Source organism: Lissotriton vulgaris, chromosome 4_2 (genome assembly GCF_964263255.1).
Source record: "Lissotriton vulgaris chromosome 4_2, aLisVul1.2, whole genome shotgun sequence".
Classification (NCBI taxonomy): Eukaryota; Metazoa; Chordata; class Amphibia; order Caudata; family Salamandridae; genus Lissotriton; species Lissotriton vulgaris.
Window position 1 is genome coordinate 23,624,655 of NC_141692.1, and position 22,764 is coordinate 23,647,418.

Consider the following 22,764-nt stretch of genomic DNA (forward strand, 5'->3'; position numbering starts at 1 on the left):
TGCCACACTCTTAGAAAACTACAATACCCAGTAAGCTATGCGCGCAGATCACATGACGAGCATCAACCAATGGCGTCCATTCTTCATTCACAGGCCTGCATAGACCCGGAAGCAGGTGTCATTCATACACCTGCAGCCGGGGAGACGCCGGAGAGGCAGAGAGGCTGGGGTGGCAGGGGAAGGGTATTTATTTACTCAAAAAGACACACCCATTGCTGCCAGAGTCTTACAAAACTACAATACCCAGTAAGCTATGCGTTCAGATCACATGCCGAGCGTCAACCAATAGCGTCCATGCTTCATTGAAGGGCCTGCATAGACCCGGAAGCAGGTGCCATCCATACACCTGCAGGCTGCAGCCCAGGATGGAGGAGCTGGGGTGGCAGGGGGAGATAGAGGGGCTGGGGTGGCAGGGGGAGATGGAGGGGCTGGGGTGGCAGGGGGAGTTGGAGGGGCTGGGGTGGCAGGGGTTGCAGGGGGAGTTGGAGAGGCTGGAGTGCAGGCTGCAGTCCAGGATGGAGGGGCTGGAGTGGCAGGGGGAGTTGGAGGGGCTGGGGTGGCAGGGGGAGTTGGAGGGGCTGGGGTGCCAGGGGGAGGCTGGCCCGGATGCATGGGCCCCCAGCCTTACCGCAGAGGGGCCCTCAGAGCCGCGCGGCCGGGCACAGACCGCCGACTCCGGCTATGCCTCTACCCTGACCAGCCACCTCCTCCTCCTCGACCCGTCCCGTGACAGCCAGGCAGACATCCTGTCCCTGGGCAGTGCACCAGGGCCCGAAGAGGGCAGCAACACAGTGCCAAGAAGAAGCAAGCGCCGGGGGGAGGGGCTCACGCTGGGCCCAGGCGGCTCGGGGCTGGATGTGACATTGGGGGGCATTGAGCTCCATCAAAGGAGTGAGGGTGAGTGCTCAGTGCTGGGCATTCACCCAGATATTCATGAAGGGGAGGGGCCCCTGCTGGGGCCTGGAGACAAAGTGGCCCCAAGGACGGGGTCTGAGGATAGAGGAAAGGAGGCCCTGCTGGGACCTGGGCAGGGAGTGACCCATGGAAGGGGGTCTGTGGACAGGGGTGAGGAGGCCCTGCTGGGCCCTGGGCAGGGAGTGACCCATGGGAGGAGGTCTGTGGATAGAGGCAAGGAGGCCCTGCTGGGCCCTGGGCAGGGAGTGACCCATGGGAGGGGGTCTGAGGATAGAGGCAAGGAGGCCTTGGTGGGACCTGGAGGGAGAGTGACCTATGGGAGGGGGTCTGAGAACCCTTTGCAAGGGGTAGAGCTACATACACAGAGGAGGGGGGTAAAGGTCCTGCTGGGACCTGAGCAAGGAGTGACCCATGGGAGGGGGTCTGAGGGCCCTGGGCGAGGGCTTCAAGAAGACGCAGGCAGTGAAAGGATCGCTCTAGAGACGGGGAAGGGGGGGACCAGTGTTCAGCTGGGGCCCCTGGAATGGACCGGACTAGAGCCCAGGGGAGAAAACCAAAACGGAGCTTTGGCCCCAGAGTCAGAGCAGCAGAGCTCCCTACTGACCCCAGAAGGATCCCAGGGGGCGTCTCCAGGGAACCAGAGCTGGATGAGGAAGCTGCTGCCGCCTACAGGTAAGAGGAAGTAATTACACCAAGTGTTCTTAACCCACCCTCGGAGGGAAGGAAGTGAAAATGTACCATCATCTACTGCCCCTTAGAGTTCAGGAAGTGTAACTCTACCAGGTGTTCATCTAATGACCCCTAGAGATAAAGCAGCATAACTTCACCGGTGTTCATGTACTGATCCCAGGCGCAGGAGCATCCCAGTGGGGTTCTCCAGGGAACCAGAGCTGAGGAGGAAGCTGCTGCCTTTGGAGCAGGGGATCAGCACATAGGGGCTTATTATGAGTATGGTGTTCTTGGTACCACTCTATTCACAGTGGCGGTCTGACCACCCTGCTCTGACCTCCGGAACCAGCCTACTACAACACCGCTGGCACCGCCAGGATCCTAGATCCCACGGTGCCGGTGGTGTGTAAAGTGGTGATGAATGGAGGCAGTGCCGATCCTGGCACCACATCCATATTACGATTTGCCTTCCTGTAAGCCTTTAATCTCGCCATGAAAAAACTGACAGAAAGGCTAGGAGGGGGCTCCCAACAGGGCGCCTGTGAAAATCTGCCCATTGGGGTGGGTGTAGGATTGGCACATGTTGTGCCCCCCTACAATTGCACTTCCGTGCATGTACTGTGTGGCATGCACAACATGGAGGATGCCACGCAGTACATGTAGGAACAGCAGGCTCAATCACAGCGCCATTCTGCTTGTTAGGCGCTCCTCTGAGCCTAACCGACTGCCCCCATGACACCGCCACCGCGACGCCCTGGATTTAACTCAGAATCCGATGTGCGGTTGCACCACAGGCCTGGCGCCCTTCCTGGGCTTGCAGCTATCCTAGCTGAAGACTGCCAAACTCGGACTAAGGCTCTTGGTGCATATACTTCGCATTGCCTCTGAGGGTTACTCGGTGAACAGCTGGCATACATGGTCCGCCTTAGGAAGTGTAACCATGTACCTATACCAGGTGATCATCCTGTGCGCCCCAGAAGTAAGGATGTATTATCTAAGCCAGGTGCTTATCTCCTGCTAGTAATCCATAAATTCCTATGCATGTAAGTTTGTTTCCATCTCTGTAAGTCTTAATACTATTGGCCGTCACATTTTGTCATGGAAGTTGTTAAATTTAGATTTGCTGCAGCATTGTGTATCTGTTTTGAGTATTTGATGGTTGAAAGCTGGACCTCAATGTTGTCTTCAACTGTCCCTGATGAGGAATTTTTGGGGACAAAAAGAGATCATGCATTAGGAGCAAATCAATAGGTATATGCTGTTGTCTTGCAGATAACTTTATTTTCTAGAAATGAAACCAAATTTTGAAACACTCCAAACGTTTGATTAGAATTACGTTTGATTTTTGTGTATTGTTTGTTAATTAAATTAAATATTTAACTTATGTATTTTCTGTATTTTGTGTATAATTTTGAGGTATGAATTGTAGAAATTTGCTTTGACTGAGGTTCCTTGTTTCTAGTAGCGTTTCAGAAGTCGAAAGGTTAAGAACTTCTAATTTGGAGCATTTGTTAGCAACTACAAGTAACTTGCTAAGTAACCGCCGTCCTCTTTAGTATACTAGACTATGGGACACTTGTTGGCCAGATTTCGCCAGTTCCAATCGCGACTTTTACGACTAACATTTAGGAAGTCGAAAAATGAAATGTAGAAATGTGTAACGGGCACATTTAGCCATTCTTAATGGTGTCTCTATTGGCCTCTTCATTAATATTCATGGGGTAGGTCAAAATTTACGATCCATTAGGAATCTCTAAAAACCCAGGGATAGTGGCCTGAGTAGGACAGCAGACTACAATAGCTGTGTTTGCTTAAAATAAAGCATTTTTTTATGGAAAATGCAGCCTGTTTTCCTTAAAGGTAAATGGGATGCGTTTCTAAAAGAAAAATGAACCATTTGTTTTATTTTTTAAGATAGCCTCCTGATCCCAGGTGGGAGTGTGCATTGTATTAAAAGTGTGGACATGTAAGTGCATGCTTTACTATTGAAGGGATTTATAAGTGCTAGATGGTCTTTAGGATAACATGAGCTGGCACCCGGGCAAACCCAAGGGTGGCAGTTCCATCATGGTACCGCCTAAATATGTAATTCTTTGTATCAAACAGCATTTCTTCTCATGCCTGACTCAAATCTCGTGTCAACTGCGATGTGTGAGTCACCCAGATGGCTACATTACAGGTTGCACCAACTTTACTGTTTTCTGGCTGGCAGCCCGCACTTGCTGCCAACAAGACAGGATTCTGACCTCCTGCCAGGCAGAGTGAACACTCCCAGGAGTCAGGATCCAAGACCTGAGCAGGAAGGAGGTCACACCTCCTCCCTCTCTGGTTGACTAGTGAAGGAGGTGTACACCCCTAGGGTGGGCTGCCTGGTCTTTACATCTAAGGAAGGCTTCTGCCATTTTTAAAAGCAGTGGAAATAACAGGTTCTGGGTAGAAAAAGTGACCTACACCTCTGAATGTGATCACCTTAAACACAGACTAGCAAACCCTTGTCCCCTGTGAGACCCTCAAGGACCCTCGGACACTCTTGGATTATGGGCATTAGTCCTTTCCACATTACAGATAAAACAATTCTCCAGGTACAAAGAATCACTAATTATCGTGCCCTCAGATGGATACCCCAAAACAAGCTGGACTAGTGCATTGTGGGAACTGTAGCCCTGCCTTCCATGAAGTAAAACGCAGCTACCGCATTCCTCTGGACCACCGGACGAAGAAGTACCTTTCTACCAAGTTTTCCGCTGCCAAGGCTTTTTGGTCAGTCTGGCAACTGACTCCTGCACCTGACACTGCACTTAGAGGGAACTCCATCCGACTTTCTCCCCGATGTCAGCAACCACCCCGTTGTATTTTTGCACCATGTTCCCTGCACCACAGTGTTAGCTGTAAAAAGCAGCTCTCCGGCGGCTCCCTTTCAGCACCAGGGACAACCAGGACCCTTGCTCCAAGTGCCAGGTAAAGTTGAACTGACTGACGTGGCATGGTCCTGGACCCTCATCTCCTTAACCCTCCTTGGGTTCCATGCAACTCAACCTGCAAGCGACTGATTGTCACTACTACTTTTTTCCCATTGACCACAGTGCAAAAGTTCTGCAGTATTGATTTGCTGTGATTTATGCTTTCTTCTAAAATCCATAGCTCTGGTTATATGTACCTGATCATTTTCCTTTTGATGTCCCAAAAATTATTTGGCACCAATTTATAAAATTAAAGTGTTTTTATCTTAATCATGTTGTGTCAATTCAATAAATCCATGAGTACTTGTAGACTTGTAACACTTGAGGTTCATCCAAGCTTGGATGAACCAAAATCATTTGAAATTGAACCCAAGCAAAACCGAGCTGGTCCTGACTGGGGACAGCGCTAAATACTGGGGCCCACATTATTGGCCAACAGAAATGGGCCAAGCTCCGATACCTTCATCTTCGGCAAAGACGCTTGGCATCACCCTAAACAGCGACCTCTCTCTTAAAACGCAAGTAGACCAGGTGGTCTCCAAGTGCCTCTTTCAAATGAGAAAAATCCTGAAGGTTCGCCGCCTTCTGACCCACGAAGCCCTGATACAGGTGGTGATCGCAACTGTGATCTCTCACATAGACTACGCTAACTCTATATACTTGGGCCTCCCCCAGTTCCTGCTGAAACGACTTCAGTTAGTGCAGAATCAGGCAGCAAGACTGATTTTGAACCAGCCTAGATGGCATTCTGCCACTCCCCTTCTGAAAACACTTCACTGGCTCCCGGTCGCCCAACGCTGTACCTTCAAAGTCAGTTGCATGATCTTTAAAGCGCTCCACTGCAAAAGCCCTACTTTCATCACAAAACTCATTATAAAGTATGCCCCGTCCCGTAGCCTTCGCTCGGCCCAACAATGCCTTCTGGCACTTTGGCACCTCGTCTGTGGAATGCCCTCCCCCTTGAGATCCGGCTATGCCCCAACCTCATATCATTTAGGAAATCCCTAAAGACCTGGCTTTACCAACGAGCATACTACTAATTCCGCAGGCTTCCAACTCTGACTGTTCTTTGTCTCTACAGCGCCAGGAAACCAACCGGTGACAGTGCGCTATACAAATCATTGTTAACATAACATAACATAACGCGGCTTATCACCTTTGAGGGTATCCAGGTGCTTGAATGCTTGGCTAGTCAAAGAGCCAGGTCTTGAGTTTCTTCCTGAAGTCCGTCAACGAGGGAGATGTTCCAAGGTGGAGCTTGAGGGCGTTCTAGGACTTGGCTGCGAGGTGGGGGAAAAAGCGTCCTCTGCTTCTGTTTGTTCCAGGGTAAGGGAGGTAGAGTGGTTGGTGGGATTTCACGCGGTGGATCATGTATTCTGTTCCTCAGTCATTGAGGACTTCGTAGGTACGTACCAGTAGCTTAAATTGTCATCTTTTCTGGATGGGGAGCCAGTGTAGGTCTCTCAAGTGCTCGGTGACGTGTTTCCATTTGGGCAGGTTGAGGGTCAGTCCTGCTGCTGAGTTCTGTATCAACTGGAGCATTTTCGTGAGTTTGCTGGTGGCATCTACAAACGGTTGGTGATTAGGGCTTGTGTGACTGTTTTTCTGGTGCTTGTGGGAAGCGATTTGTGCTTGTGGGGAGCGATTTGAAGATTCTTTGGAGCATGCAGAGAGAGAGAGAGAGAGTGTGGAAGCAGGCCATGGAAACAGTGTTGATCGGTCATTTCATTGTGAGTTTTCTTCCCAGTATGATGCTGAGGTTGCGGCGTGGTCTATAGGTGTGTAGGGGTAGGTCTGAGGGTGTAGGGGTAGGTCTGAGTTCTGCTGATTGCCAAAAATCAGCACGTCGGTCTTGTCCGTGTTGAGCTTGAGGCAGTAGTCCTTCATTCAGCCTGGGACGTTCTTCATGCAATTGTGGAAGTTGGTATTTGTTGCAGTGGGGTCTGCTCAGAGTGAGAGTATGAGTTGGGTGTCATTGGCGTAGGATATGATGTTGCTATTGTGGGTTCTGACAATGTCGGCTAGTAGCGTCATGTAGATGTTGAAGAGGGTGGGGTTGAGGTGAACCTTGAGGGATGCATTGATGGTGCTCTTGGGGTGCGAGGTGAAGGGAGGAGACAGATTCTCTGCATGTGAGGAATGATACTATCTGAGTGCGTCTTCTTTGATTGCGATCTGGTGCAGCCACTTGATGAGTGTGTGGAGACAGTGTAGAAGGCTGTGAGAAGTCAAGAAGGATTAGGGCGGCCGATTCTCCTCTATCAAGTAGGGTGGAGATGTCGTCTGTGGCGGCGATCTGGCCGGTTCCTGTACTATTGTTTGCTCCAAAGCCAGATTGGGAGGGATCTAGCAGGTTGTTTCTCTTAAGATGTTTGGTGAGCTTTATGTTGATGGCCTTCTCCAGGACTTTGGGGGGAAACTGGAGCAGCAAGATAGGGCGATAGATCTGGCGGTCGCTGAGGTCTGCAGAGGGTTGTTTGAGGAGTGGTCTGACCTTGGTGTATTTCCAAGCGCCGGGAAAGATGGATTTGGTGATGGATGTGTTGAGAATGATGGTGACTGATCTCATTGTTTCTGAGATTGAAGAGGCGGTGGGGCATTGGTCGGTGGGTGCTCTTGAGTGGATGGAGTTCATTATGAGGGTGGTGTCTGGGGTGTTGAGCTGATCCCATTTGGTAAATTGGTGGTCGGGGGCGGTGGAGGTCGGTAGGGTTGAAGTTCTAGTAGATGGGGATTTGCCAGAGCGTTGTAGAGTTCCTGTGCGAGACTGATCTAGTTTTCAGTGACTACTGGGCAGGAGAACTCTTTGAAAATGGTGAGGAGTTCCTTGGTGAGGTTGTCGCAAGCTCCTATGTGGTCTGCAAGGGCCTCCTTTTTCGCATCTTTGAGTTAATGAGTTAATGATGGTAGTTGTTAAGCACTGATTTGAAGGTGGCTCGGTCTGTGTAGTCTCTGCTGATTTAGGCTGGAAATCAAGATCTAATTAGGGATTTTACTCATAGATGTAAAGGAACTTTGGTATCCCTAGAGATCATAAAAAAAAATTCTAATCCTATATCCAGCTCTGGTGTAGGGTATGGATATCTTACTTAGTCGGTCCTGAAGAAACGCCACAGATCTCTCCCGGACCACGCAGACAAGAAACATGTGGGGACCACTTTTTGAAAAACCTAACAATACCACGTAAGGTGTTTTAAGACCCATCCCCACTAGACACACCACTCTACCTCCACATACCCCCACTCATGATTACGGCTGAAAGAGAAGATCTCAGCAAATGAACCATCTTGCTGGGCTCATGGGGCATTGCAGCGAGCGCGAGCAGTCTCTCGGCCGGAAGCACTCACGGTATGAATGCACCGCTGAGATTACACTGAGAGAGATGGAATGGTAAAGGGAGAGAGCGCGAGAGAAGGAAAAAGAAAGACACGTAGATGAAGACGGAGGAGAGACCTGGAGAAAGAGAAATAAATAAAGGTAGAGCGAAAGAAAGCGAGAGAGAAAAGCAAATGAAGAGAGAGAGAGAGAGAGCAGGAGAGATGATGGCAGGTGAAGAAGGCAGGAGAGAGCGCGGTAGACAGAGTGAGGTGAATACAGAAAGAAGGAAGACTGAAGAGTCGGGGTTAGAAACAGAACGGCAGGAAGGCAGGAGTGAGCGGCGTGTGGGGAGAGACAGAAAGCGAGAGTGAGAGACAACGTTCAGAGTCGAAACAGAGAGTCAGCGAAGATGGGGGTAAGAGAGACTGGAACTGAAAGACAGTCCGATGGATGGAGTTTGAGAGAAGGACATTGAGGAATGGAGGAGAAGAGGGTGGACAGAAAGAGTGAGGGCAGATTTAGAGAGAGGGCCCAAGAGGTGATGGGGTCAGAAATGGAGAGGGGACGTGAAACTATGAGAAGAGAAAGAAAGATTTGCTTGAGAGGAGAGGGAACGTGGAGACGGGGATTGGGGGATGGGACTGGCGCGTTAATCTAGAGGGGCAAGAAAAATAGAGCGATAACAAGAAGCGAGAGCAAAAAGGAGACGGAGAGGGCGGAGCGAGTGAGTGGCCAGGACGTGTGGGCGAGGAGAGAGGCGCGCCCTTGGGAGAGTAGTCTGCTCATTTTCAAGCACTGCACTGGTGCTTGCGGCGACCCTGCTTACTCCCGAAAGGTGTGTGTGCTTGAAAATGACCAGAGCGACGGCTAAAGGTCCTCCTATGTAGCACATGCGCGCTGCATAGGCGAGACCTAAAAACTACAATTGTCAGCAAAGGTAATGAATTTAGGTGCAAAGACTAGCACTGGCCATCATGCTGCTTCTACTCTGCAGAAAAATAACTACTTCATCCCTATCGCCAAAATCAAATAGCAACACCAGTGGCAAACATAATTAAAAGAGACTGACCCAGATCGCTCTTTTTTCTGAACTAATTCTTACAGTGTTAGTAATATGAGGTTTTATAGATATTTAAAGCTACTTGCAGACCTAAAGATAAAGAATAACCCATGGGACTTGATAATGAGTGAGTGGATGAGATTGCTGACGTGTTATTGAGAAAATAATAAAGTCTGAATAAGTTCTTGTAGGCATATTTAATCAGTGTTCCTGATTTAAATACAGGTGGTAATGAAACATTATTTGATCTATTTAATAAATGTTATCCCTCTATGTAGAGAGGATTCAACCAGTGAGTGGTTTTAGCAATTTTCAACTGTGAACTCTTACATTTTGTACTCAAGAAATTATATAATAAGTTCAACCTGAACTTCTCCCCACTGACTGACTTCTACACAGAACTGGACACTGCTTGGATCTACCATCCTTTCACAGGCCCAATCTGGTCATAAAGAGCTAACCTTTATCTCCATGATGTGATCTTTCTCATGTCCGTATTAATCAATCAAACATTTATAGTGTGGCAAATCACCTGTGAAGGCCTTGAGGCTCTGGATCCGTTTGCTGCTGCGTGAACTTTTGATCATTCGTGATCAATCAAACATCCTGGTGTTTAATTTTCTTCTAAAATGCTGGAGGGATAGTGTGTTCCTGAGGTGCAGGGGGAGAATGTTCCAAACCTTTGTAATCAGATTAGAGAGGGAGCATTCTCCGCTGTTGGCTCCCTGATCCATAAGGTGTCGGTAAGGTAGAGGGAAGCTAATCAAAGATGTCTGGTTGGTTGGTTAGTGGAGGGTGAGGCATGTGTTGATGTATGCTGATACTTCGTTATACAGGGCCTTGTAGGCGTGTGTCAGCATCTTGAACTGGCATCTCTTCTGAATCCAGAGCAAGTGTAGTTTTCTGAGATGTGTTGTGATTTTGGTCCTTCTGAGGAGGTAGAATATGAATCTTGCTGCTGAGATATGTATTGTCTGCAGTCTGTTCAGGAAGTGTGCAGTGATTCCTATGTAGATCGTGTTTCAGTAGTCCAGTCTCCTGGTGACGAGAGCCTGTGTGATGGCCCTTCTGGTGTTTGCACCTGAAGATCTTGCGGAGCTTGCATAGGGTACGGAAGCAGGCAGATTAAACTGCATTGACAGGCTTCTCCATGGATAGCTTGCAATCCAAGATGATGTTGTAGTTGGAGGAGTGGCATTTTGAGGCTCGGTGTGCCGGGCTCCGTGGGCTGCCATGTGTCGGTTCATGGCGATGTGTTGTTCCCAAAGATGAGGACTTTTATTTTTTCGGCATTGAGTTTGAGACAGTTGTTGCAGAAATATGAATTTACATTGAAAAAACAAGACAAGATACGTTTGGCAAGACAGGAGCAGTTGGTTTAATTAACCACTTCAGCCAGGAAACATCTGAGTATTGTCTCAACATGCATTCTTTCTGAGTACCTTTTATATACAGTTTTTGGAGAATCATAAAACAATTTAGATCCGATTTTAGAAAAAGGGATGCAGGCCTGGTCATGGAGTTATAAATCATGCCACCTGATAGCAAATGCAGGTGGGTCGCGACGTTGTATTTACACTATTGAGTCCAGTGGATGAAGTGTCCAGATGTCCGACACACATGATCGTTTTATTCTGGTTGGCTGAGTGTTCCTAAATATGTGCTTTATTGGAGCCAATCTCCTGGGACCATGGTGGTGTTGCTGCTTATCTGTGGAATGAATCTGGGGTTTTCCTGTTTGCTTGTGTGTCGGACTGGTTACATCTCACCCCACCTATGATCTGTCAATCAATAGCCTCAGGCCTAGGTCGCAGGGCCTTGCCTGACTGAATGCTTCTTACTCTGGGTTGATGGAGAGTTCATTTCAGGAGATTTCGACAACAGTAACTTGATCTCATTTTTGAATGTGCATGTATCATTGCGTAGATTGACATCAGTATTAACACAGTTGCCCTTCATCCAGCCTGCAATGTTCATCATGCATCTGTGTGTGTGATACAATGAGTTTGTCTTTGAACCTCCTTCATCCTGGCCAAGAACCTCTCCACACTGTTGCTAATTCATGCTAATCCTTCTGACTTCCTCAATCTCTCTTCCATAGCACGAAGACTGCTCAGATGCGTGTTCTCCTCTCGCCAAAATTGTATACCATTTCAACTACTGATATATTTTAACTTATTTACCTGTCATATTATTGTACTATTGTGCATATGTTTCACTTTTGCCTATTTTGCTCATTCCGTACATAGATTCTATATTTGCTGATATATTTGTCATTTTATTTGTAAGTCTTTAAAGGGTGCGTTGTGTTGGGAAAGTTTATTTATTTATTTTATTTTTGGAGTTTTCTATAGCGCTGGCCAGACCCGAGGGTATCGGAGCGCTTTACAATCAAGCTACAGGGAACGGTTGCATAATAATATATCAAGGAAAAGAGATTCATGTAAGATCAAGGATTAACATAGTTAATTGGCGCCTGAGGGGCGAGTTTGAGGTAGTGGGTTAGAGGTAGTCATAGTTGCAGGGTGAGCTGCTGAGGTAGAGTTCGGGAATGCCCGGTTGAGGTAGAGGATTTTGAGGCGTCTCTTGAAGTCTTGAAATGAAGTCGTAGTCCTGATGTCAACTGGGATGGAGTTCCAGATTTTTGGGGCGTTGCCGGCAAACGAGCGCGTTGCGGTTTTTTGTTTCCGGGTTTTCATGGGGATGAGTAGTAGGGTGTTCGAGCTTCTGAGGTTTCTGGACTGGCCCGCCTTCCTGAGCTTGGAGGCTAGGTATTCCGGTTTCCCTGTGTGCAAGGCTTTGTGTGTCAGACAAGCTGTTCTGAAGCTGGCGCGCATTTCCATTGGGAGCCATTTTAAGTCTTTGAGTGCTGGGGAAATGTGGTCGAATTTCTTTGCCCCTGAGACCATTCTGGCGGCTGCATTGAGGGTTGTTTTCATTGGCGCTAGGTGTGATAGGGCTGTGCCTGTTAAGGTTGCGATTCCATAGTCCAGTCTGGATAGCACCAAAGATTGGGTGGCTATTTGGAGATCCCTCTGCGGGATGTGAGGTTTGATTTTGTTGAGGAGTTTCAGATTAAGGAAGGCGCTCTTTGCGGAGTTCTTGATGTGGTTCGTCATTGAAAGTTTATGGTCAAGGGTGATTCCGAGAGACTTTACTGAGTTAGTCAGAGTGAGATTCCCACTGAGAGCGTCAATAGCTTTCATCCATTCCGTGATTTGGGGGTTGTCATCTTTGTTGGAGATGAGGAGAAGTTCTGTTTTTCCTTGATTGAGTTTGAGATGGTTTTTCCCTAGCCAGGCTTGGATTTCTTTGAGTGTGTTATTGAGCTTTAGAATGTCTTTGAGGGAGGTGGTTTCTATGTAGATCTGTGTGTCATCTGCATAAAGATGGAAGGGGATGTTTGCTTCCTTCAGTATGATGGTGAGGGGTACCATGTATATGTTGAATAGTTGCGGGGAGAGAACAGATCCTTGGGGAACCCCTCTGGTGACGGGGAGGGGGTCGGATGTGAAGGTTTTTATTTTGACTCTTTGGAAGCGGTTCTGGAGGAAGGAGTCAAACCATTGCAGGACCATATTGTTTGCACCTACTTTTTCCTTAAGGGACTTGATGAGGAGCTTGTGGTCAACCGTGTCGAATGCCGCTGACAGGTCGAGGAGAATGAGTAGGCAGCACTGGTCTGCGTCAAGGGAGTTGCGTATGTCGTCTACTATGTTCAGGATTACGGTTTCAGTACTATATCCTTTTCTGAAGCCAGATTGATTATGGTCCAGGAGGTTGATGTTATTAAGCTGGTTGTTGAGTTGGCGTAGTACACATTTTTCTAGGATTTTTGCTAGAAAAGGCAGACTTGAGACTGGTCTGAAGTTGTTGAGGTCGTTGGGGTCTAAGCCTGGTTTCTTCAGGAGGGGAGTTACCTGGCCGACTTTGAGGCAGTCCGGGATGGTGCCAGTCTTTAGGGACCTGTTGATGATTTCACACCAGAGTGGCGCGAGAGTGCGTTTGAGGTCTTTGGCCATTTGGGAGGGTATGGGATCGAGGTTGTGGGAAGAGGGTTTGGAGGATGAGATTAGATTGAGGATCTCGGCTTCATGGACAGGGTCGAAGGAAGACCAGGTGTTAGCGGTGGGGACAGTGGAGGTGGTTTCTGTAGTTGTTGGAATGATGCTGGTAGACAAGGGAGGGCTGGTGTCTAGTGATAGTTCGATCCTGGCTATTTTATCGTTGAAGAAGGTGACGAAGTTGTCACATAGAGTTTTGGAGGGCTGTACAAGGGCAATTGTTGGCTTGGATGTTTGTTTTTTGATGATGTCAAAGAGTTCTCTGGGTCTATTTTTAGCCTTGTCCAGCGCATTGCAGAAGAAGTTTGTTTTTTCGTTGTTGATACTGTTTTTGTACCTTCTTCGTACTTCCCTGAGTTCCCTGCGATGGATGGTGGAGGGGTTCTTTCTCCAGTGTCGCTCTGTGGCTCTGAGCAGTCTCCTCTCCTTATTGATGTCTTTGTTAAACCAAGTTCTTGATGGTATATTCCTTGGACGTGGTCGTGTTGTAGTGTGAGGTGAGTTCGGTAGCTGATAGTCCTTCTGTGGAGATTGGTAGGGCGGAGGCTATTCTTGCTTCTAGTTCTGAGATGTTAATTTGTGATAGGTTTCTGGACCATGTGGGGGGGGTTTCGGTGGGGGGGCAAGACTGGATCCCTTGGGAAAGTTGAAATAGGATTAGGTGGTGGTCCGACCAGTCTACCGGGAGGATGTGGTCGATGGAGATTGCATCATGGCGGGCGATGATGGCGTCTAGGATCGCCCCTTTGTAGTGGGTCTCTTCTGTGCAGTGTTGGGAGAGGTTGTTGGAGTGCAGAAGATCGTTTAGGGATTTAATAGTGGCATTGTTCTCATTGTTCCAATGTAGATTAAGATCCCCCAGAATGAGGGTGTTGGACTCTTTGAGAGAGCAGTTGGCGATCAGGTTTGAAAGTTGCTCCGTGAATGTGGCGTTGTTACCTGGAGGATGATATAGTAGGTGGCATTGTGTTAAATGGTTGTCGCTGGTTTTGATGTTAGTTGTCAGGCATTCAAAGGAGTTGTAGTCAAAAGTGTTAGCTTCAGCCACCGAGAGGGCGTTCTTGTGGATGATTGCCACGCCTCCACCTTTTTTCTGGTTCTTTCTATCTTTGTTGATGATGGAGTAGCCTGGTGGGACAAGCATATCTAGGGTAGGTGTTGAAGAATCATTGAGCCATGTCTCCGTGATGAATGCTATGTCTGTGTTGTGGTTGAGGATGGTCTCTGCTAGCTCTGTGGAGTGTCTGGTGGCCGATCTGCAGTTTATGAGTAGGCAGTTGGTCCCGGGGGGGTCTTTTTTTGTAGGTTCGGTGGGAATGGTGATGAGGGAGATCGGGGGTCTCGGAGGTCTGCGTGTGGGATTATCGTTTCTTAGACTGGTAATTACCTGAATAGAGGACTGGGAGGGTCGGGTGGTGAGGTTGGTGTAAGAGGCAGCCGATTCGGGTGTGGGCCAGGTAGGGATGTTGTTATAAGAGGCAGCCGTTTCGAGCGCCTCTTCCCAGGTCATGGCTTTCTCCGCTCTGTTCGGTCTCCCGGCCACGGGCAAGGTGGGAGGTTGTGTGTTAGGGTGGAGATGTGAGTTAGTTTGGTTGGGAGGGGTGAAGGTGTGGGGGGGGGGTATCGAGGGCTTGTTCTTGGGGTTTGGGATGTGTCCAATCGAGAGGTTGGTGAGGATGAGGTTTAGGCCTTGAATTATGGTGTCTATTTGGTTTTCGATGCGGGTGAGGCGGCAGTGTGGGCCTTCTTGTTGCGTTTGGGGGCTGTTTTGATTGTGTTGTGTTTTAGGGTTGATCTGGGTGTCTGCTAGGGCTTGAGGGATTGCTTGGGTCGTGGTATGGGGAGGTAGAGAGTGGAGTTTGGGGGGTGGAGGGCGATTTCTCTTGAGGGAGGGAAGGGGTTGGGTGTGGGAGGGCTTGGTGGTAGCCATCTTGTCATCTGGGTCTTGCGGGGGGGTGGGCCGTCTCTGGAGTGCTTCAGGAGAGTGGACTGTGGAGGTGGATGATGATGTGGCCTTGCTTATTGGGGGGTTGTGGATGGAAGAGGGATGTATAGGGGAGCCTGTACTCCGTGTGGGTGGTGTAGGGGTGTTGATCATCGTATAGGGGTGGTGGTCTTGGGGGGCGTCCGGTGTGACAGAGTTTACTAGTAGGGAGGGGAATAAGCGGTCAAAGGCCTCCAGGTTGGCGTTATTGGCTTGAATCAGGACTGTGCCATTGGAGTAAATGGTTACTGAGGTGATCCCACGATTGGGTGAGAGGTTCGGGGTGTAGAGGGAGAGCTTGCAGCTATGGATCGTCTTGGTAGTTTTGGTTATTAGGCGATTTTCACTTAGGTTTGAGATCCAGTAGCCTGGTCTGACTGTGTGGAAGATGAGGTCCATCTTTAGTTGGCCTTTTGAGGGGCAGTGGTATACATCTACGAAGAGGGATTCGGGGAATTGCCTGATGAGTTTGTGTTTAAGGGATTTTCTTGCCTTGTGCGAGAGGTTTGCTGGGGGGGTGATGGAAAAGGAATTGGGTCCATGACGTTTTATGAGGGGGGATGATAGGGGGTTGGAGTTGATAGTCATGGTGTGAGGCGTTGTGGGGGGCGATAGGCTGGGGAGGCCACTAGTCTCTAGGTGGGGAGGTTGGTTGTCTGTAATCAGAGTGTGTGTTGGTGGTTGGGAGGAGGGGATTGGGAGGTGAACTAGGGGCCCGATGGTGGGGGAGGGAACTAGGGGCCAGAGGGTGTTGTGACTTAGTAAGGGGGAAATGATAGGGAGCAGTTGGGACCTGTGAGCTCGCTCCGAGAGAGGTAGCGGTCGATTGTTCTCCAAAGGTGATGTTTCTTGCGTTTCTGAGCGTCTGGGCAGGTCAGGGTGAAGTCGCTAGGGAATGGTCTTACCTGCGGCTTTTGACGTTGAATGGCCTCATCTGCGACCTGTGGAGCCGCTATAATTAAGGTCACGTTGGGTCGTTCTCCAATACGGAAGCTTCTTATAGTCCTGTGTGTCTAGATGGGGTGCAAGACCTTCTGATGTAGTTCGCCATCTTGGGTCAGGCAGGGGGGAGATCGGCTGGGGTCTCGTCCCAACGGTTTCCTCAGTCTACAGATTGTGACCACAGGTAAGTAGTTGCCTTGGTTATTCCTTTTTTTTTTTTTTTTTGGATCAGTGGGGGGAAGACGTAGGCATTACTTCCTCCAATCTTCCGGGCAAATCGGGCTGCTTGCGTGTAGGTTCCTGGTGCGATGTCCCAACTTAGGCGCCATCTTGGGGACAGGCAGGATTGTGCTCGTCCGATTCCGCGTTGGATCCTCTCCTTATTTCCTGATCTTCTCTTCCATGGGCTATTGGTGTTGAGTGGAGGCTCTTGTCCCTTTTGTTGTGTCTTGGTGGAGAGAGTTACTGGGCATTTTCCGGGACTAGATTCCTCAAGTTGCGCGCCATCTTGGGGGCAGGCAGGCGGGAGATCAGCAGGGACCTCGTTTCGGCGGGTTCTTCTGTTCACAAACTGTGTCCCTTGGAGTACAACCACAGTTGATGGCCCCTTGGATCCCGTGGTGGGTGATCGACAACTTTGTCCCTCTCGTTCTCTCCTTGGCAGTTTGTGAGTTAGGGGATAACGGGGCAGTTTCCGGCGCCGAGTCGCAACTTGGGTGCCATCTTGGGGACAGGCTGGAGGGGAATCGAGTCGGCACTTATTTCTTGTTGCTGATCTTGATATGGATATTTGATACGGTCGCTTCTCTTTGTGAAGCAATTACTTCACCAGTGGAACCGGAGGATGTCCTGACGTCGTGAGTGGTGTCTGGAGGTGCCGATCGTCTGTGAGGTCTGTTCGGATCCGCTGGTCTCACATGTGGCTTATCTCCTCATCTACTCCCGTATCGGGCTGTACCTGCCGGGGGTCCGGTAAGTGCTTCCCTTAGTTGTGTCTGTGGGCTTGGTTGCCGAGTTGCATCTCTGTTTGCGGGGTCGCCCCGTAGTTGGTGGCTATTTCTCCACTTTCCGGGTGTTCCCGAGGGTCAGAGTTGTAACTTCGTGTAGCTGGGTGGTTCCGATTTCTTATTCCCGGTTGTGCGGCGGTGTAGCGGTGGCGGGATGGCAGCTTACTGGATGTTATTTTTTCGGTGTAGCCGAGCTCGGTGTTTCAGCGGCCATCTTCCTTCTGTGCCTTTGAAGTTGACACAAGAAAGTGACACACAAGCTGGGACACCTCTTTGAGCTCCCATCATGCTCTGTGTTTGAGAGACTCCATCCGAGTAAAGGAGGACACTCCCCAATATGGCAGGCTTCTAAAGCACTGCTGTTCGACTGTGGTCTCATGTCGCCAATTCCGCGCCTGGCTCCATAACTGCGGTACAAAAGGGGGTGGTGATGGACGGAGCATCTGAATCAATCAAACACTCACACCTAGTCAAAAGATCTGGGTTTAATCCATCACCGTTCTTTAGCCCACTCCGCCACCCCAGTTCAGACATGGCTATATGCAAATCAGTCCGACCCTGTGCCTCATGGGAACAGTCCAGCCCGAACAGCCAATCCATTACGTCCCTGGACCGGAAACAAGCCTCGAGGACCGGTTTCTGGCATTCCAGCCGTCCTCAGCCCGGCTTGCCTGAATCCAGTGGCAAAGTGAGCAAGGGACTCGCGTCCGAGCATACCCTGCCACACTTATGGCGGCCAAAAGCGGTACAAAAGGGGGTGGTGATGGATTGAGTATCTGAATCAATCAAACACTCACACCTAGTCAAAAGATCTGGGTTTAATCCATCACCGTTCTTTAGCCCACTCCGCCACCCCAGTTCAGACATGGCTATATGCAAATCAGTCTGACCCTGTGCCTCATGGGAACAGTCCAGCCCGAACTGCCAAGCCATATCTTCCCTGGACCGGAAACAAGCCTCCGAGGACCGGTTTCTGGCATTCCAGCTGTCCTCAGCCCGGCTCGCCTGAATCCAGTGGCAAAGTGAGCAAGGGACTCACGTCCAAGCATACCCTGCCACACTTATGGCAGCCAAAAGCGGTACAAAAGGGGCAGGGCAAAGCAACAAAATGCAGCAAGCACCTTGCGCTTCCTCCCTTACTCTTCTTTGCTCTCTGCCCATTTTTTTGTTCTGCACTAGGAATGGCCCCATAGCACCTCATCTCTCACCTGTGCCGGCTTGTAAGCCAGCTAGGATTGCAGGCTTTATAATAGCTGCCGAATCCTTTGAGGCTTCTGGCCTTGGACTTCAGATATTAAGACCCTTAAATAGTTCTAGTACTAGGGCGTGCATGATCCTGCCAAGGAATGTTTAAGTGGCTGTTTTGAAAGGTACATAAGCGGAGACAAGGGGGGACCTTTTGATCTTTGTTGCTTTGCACGTATGGCAGGGCAAAAGAAATAGCCTCCCCAGTGGGGAATGAGGAGTGAAGAGCAGGGGAACGTACGTGAACATATTAAATAAGTGATCAAAATCTACCCAAGGAGGTACCGTTAAGCATGGCTACTCAAGTACCTCAGGGCAGAACATGCGGTTAGGGCTGGAGCAGCATAAGAGGGTTCATTAGGGCACCCTTCAGGTGAAAGGAACTTTTGGGCCATTGCAGAGGCGATCTGTGTAGCACGGATGAAGCTTGCGACCCCCCCCCCCCCCGTACCTCCACCCTCCCTTGTAAACAATCGGCATTACCCCACCACACTTGAGTTCCAAGTTCATAATGAACGGGTAAGGACACCCCTTCCCCAAACCCTCGCACATAACATTGTGATCGACCAGAGCTGTTTGGATTTGTTGTTCATGACGCTGTGCTAGCCCCGGACTAAGCTATTGATGTCAAGGAACTGTATTTGAAGTATATTTTGTTATTTATGTTTCTAAGAACTTTATGGTGGATTCTTACCGTTTTAGGTCTTGTTTGCACAGAAAAATATTTCTAAAACTAATGTGGTGTCCTTTTGTAGTGTTTTCACTGTATTTCTAATGGTTATGTGCAAATGCTGTACACTCTGCCTAGGAAATAAGCCTGACTGCTCGTGCCAAGCTAGCAAGTGGGTGAGCAGGGGTTATTTCAGAAGTGTATCCCCCTTATTTTGACTAGAAAGACAGGTCCCTACTTGGACAGGGTAACAACGTGCAAACTAGAAACCCCCATTTCTAACACTGTGTCATGCAGTCCTCTTAGTAACTAAAGCTATATTGTTCGAATTAGGGGACTCTGGTTGGCACAGGTATGTACTTGTGACAAGCAGGGACCCTCTCCTCTAAGTCAGGGCAAGGGACTTACTCTCAGAAATAACACTTGCTCACCCTCTAGGTGGCGTGTCGCGAGCAGACCAGGCTAAACTCCAGAGCACATACGGTTAAGCATTTAGTTTAATACACACAATAAACCATCAACCCACCACACAGGGACACAAGACTGTTTGTTCTGTAAAAATATATGCTTTATATATAAAATCTCAAGCAGGCTTGAAAATACAGTCTTTAAAGGTTCCAGTTACTCTTAGAATGATACATACAACAAAGAAACTTAGGGGTCTAGGCTAGAAATCCTTTAGTGATTTCTTAGAGTTATCCTAATGTCTCATAGAGTACACCGGAAAGAGCAGATTATATAATACCAACAGACCATATCACCAGAATGTGCAACACCTGTGATTGTCAGTCAACCGCAATGAGGATTCCCATCAATGTCTTGTGTTGATCAATATTATCATTTGGTAATCCTTCCAGGGTATTGTGTCTCTTGATCATTGAGACAGCCAGCATACCCCGTTGGTTGGCTCGGGGTAATAACCCACAATCACTCAGTTTTACCACATGATGTTGATATAATGGGAAAGTGCAGTGCAAAAATATATAAGTGGTGATTAAAAAAGGATAGGGAACTTAACAACAACTATTTTATTGGGCGTAGGCCCCTTCCTGTTTAAAACCAAGAACAGTGCAATACGGTGATCGCAGTGTAAACAAATAACTGCGAGATGGCCAACATGTTTCAGCCTATAATGGAAAATGACCAAGGCTTTCTTCAGGGCCTCTGTTCTACAATAGAGCTACTGCCTGTAAGTGACTAAGGTGTCTTAGTAGTATCCAGAGTGTCCGGGGAGTGGACCTCACCTCTTCCTGGACCTGGCTCAGGACATGTGAGACCCCGCTCTGTCCGTCGTTGTCCCGATCTGTGACTGGATACTACTAAGACACCAGGTGCCGAAGAGGATCTCAGGCAGTGGAAGGAACATTATATCCTTTACTGCGGTTGTTTCACGAATGTGTGTTTTTTTGAATTATTTTTTCACACCTTTCACACACTGTTCTTGATTTTAAACAGGAAGGGGCTTACGCCCAATAAAATAGTTGTTGTTAAGTTCCCTATCCTTTTTTAATCACCACTTATATATTTTTGCACTGCACTTTCCCATTATATCAACATCATGTGGTAAAACTGAGTGATTGTGGGTTATTACCCCGAGCCAACCAACAGGGTATGCTGGCTGTCTCAATGATCAAGAGACACAATACCCTGGAAGGATTACCAAATGATAATATTGATCAACACAAGACATTGATGGGAATCCTCATTGCGGTTGACTGACAATCACGGGTTTTGCACATTCTGTTGGTATTATATAATCTGCTCTTTCCGGTGTACTCTGAGACATTTGGATAACTCTAAGAAATCACTAGAGGATTTCTAGCTTACACCCCTAAGTTTCTTTGTTGAATGTGTTAGTTCCCCTGGGGGATAATACTTCGGCAAGGTCTTTAAACATCCCTCTAGCCCTCATCCATCGTATTGTTATTAATAAAAAACTCTTAGAATGATGCCACAGTTCGTAATATCACAATGTTCAGTCTCTTTAAAAAGGGTTGAATACCTCTCAAAACAACTTCACTGTTCTTCAGGCACTGTTCAATACTTAAAAATGGGTACAAGGTTCTCAAACCGGCTTCACAGGGTTGCAGGCAGTATCTAACGCTTGGATGCGCTGTTCATTGAGGCCTGATTGCCTCGTAGCGCTCCTCTACGCGTCGTACGAGGCCCAAAGGGAAGGCCCTACTGATTCTCACGCGCCTCGCGTTAGACGCGTACGACGCGGCGGATCCAAACCAGGGGTACGAGTCGTACTAAGCTGGTGCGACTCGTACCTTCAGACGTAGGGTCGTGGCGTGTAAGGGGCCTCAGTGCATACGGGCAGTGCGAGTCATCGGATGGCAGTACGACTCACACAGTGATGCAGATTAACAGTACCTTTGTTCCCAGGGTGAGGTGCGGACAAACACAGGCGGAGATCGGGCGTCCCACGTCGTGGTGCGCTTCTCCTTCGTCACGAGCTACGGCTCGAGGGCACGATAGATTCCGCACTCGGAGGTCAGCGATGCGTTGGGCATTCTTGATCTCACTGTCCGTTCCGCTTTTGAAGAGGGAGGGGGCAGCGGCTTGAGGTTATCCAGGGCGAGGCGCTGTCAACAGGGCGTCGTCCTGGAGAGGCGAGTTCGGTTGCAGCCAGTCTTTACGGTGTGCTCTACAGCTCGGGGGGGCCACAGACTCGCGTTGCTTGGACCGGACGGTCCGTTCTTGCGGTGCGAGCTCCGGCTCGATGTGGCATCAGTTCGCAGTGCTCAGGCCTGGCGGGGCAGGTCTATACGATGCTGGTTGCGGCACAGTCGTTCAGAGGTCACTTTGCTCAGCGGGATGGGACGCACAGGCTCTCAGAGTGCGGGACAGATTCCCAGTCGCACTCAGGTCTCCTGAGTCAGCGCTGAAGGGGGAAATAACACTAGCAGCAGCTTCCTTCTTCGGGGGGGGGGTAGCGCCCACTGTTCCTGGGGCGCAGTTCAGTGGGCAAGTTCACAAGTAACCCCTTGGAGATTGTCAAGATGCACAAGTTGAATTTCAAAAGTCTCTGTCTTTTCTTCCTCTCTCCTTCTTGCAGCAAGGCACCCATCACAGGCCAGTCTCTCAGGATTAGAGACAGTAGTCCTCCATGCAGCTTTCCCAGGTTCTTCTCTTCTGGCAGAGTTTCTTCTTGGCGTCAACAGGATCTGATTTCTTAGGAGCAGGGCTCCTACTTTTATACACCATTTCTTTTGTTCTCGCAGGCCATGGGGGCCTATGCCTAATCCAGTCAGTCTCTGAGCACTTTGTTTTTCAGGCCCTGGCTTCTTCTTTCAGTGTACAGGGCAGGGACATCAGACAGGTGGAGGTGGAGGCAGCATTGTGATGACAAGTACAGTCAGGAGCACTCTGTTGACAGTCTTCCCTCTTCCTGGACCAGGTGCAAGGCAGAGTCATCAGTCACTCCCCAGGGGGCGGAGCCAGCATTGTGGTGGCAGAGCACAGCCCTGTTCAGAGTCAAGGGGCACTCCCCCCACCCATCCTGGTGTAATCTCTCTATTCACCACCTGTCAACCCCAGCCTGTCTCCTGGAATCCCCCAGCCCTGTCACACACAGAAACCAGACAGCAGATACACATCAGAGCAGAGGCGGGCTGAAATGGTTAGGCAAGCAAATACTAACTTTCTAAAAGTAGTATTTGCAAACACAGGATATTAAAATAAACTTAACTAAAAGAAGTATTTTATTATTCTGAGTTCAGGCATACTAAACTTGACTTTCTACCATGCTCTCTGAGTCTGCTGGGATTATAGAGTGTAATAATTCCAGCAGCCCATTCTGGCCTATGGAGAGTAGGTAGCCTTACAATAGTGAAAAACGAAAATGGCTGTAATTCACTATTAGGAAAAAATATGGCTGGTCAACGAACTGTTAACACAGACTTAGCTGCGCACAACACTATTTGA

At 49.0% G+C, this 22,764-nt stretch overlaps 1 protein-coding gene across 1 annotated transcript in view; it reads left to right on the plus strand.

Moving 5' to 3' along the window:
- The first annotated feature begins 322 nt into the window (after positions 1-322).
- LOC147718169 (uncharacterized) overlaps positions 323-22,764 on the plus strand; it is a 64,538-nt gene continuing 42,096 nt past the window's right edge. The window contains exon 1 of the mRNA XM_086919265.1: positions 323-1,587. Within this exon, the coding sequence (XP_086775391.1) occupies positions 366-1,587 (1,222 nt within the window). The 5' untranslated portion in view covers positions 323-365. The remainder of the gene's footprint in view (positions 1,588-22,764) is intronic.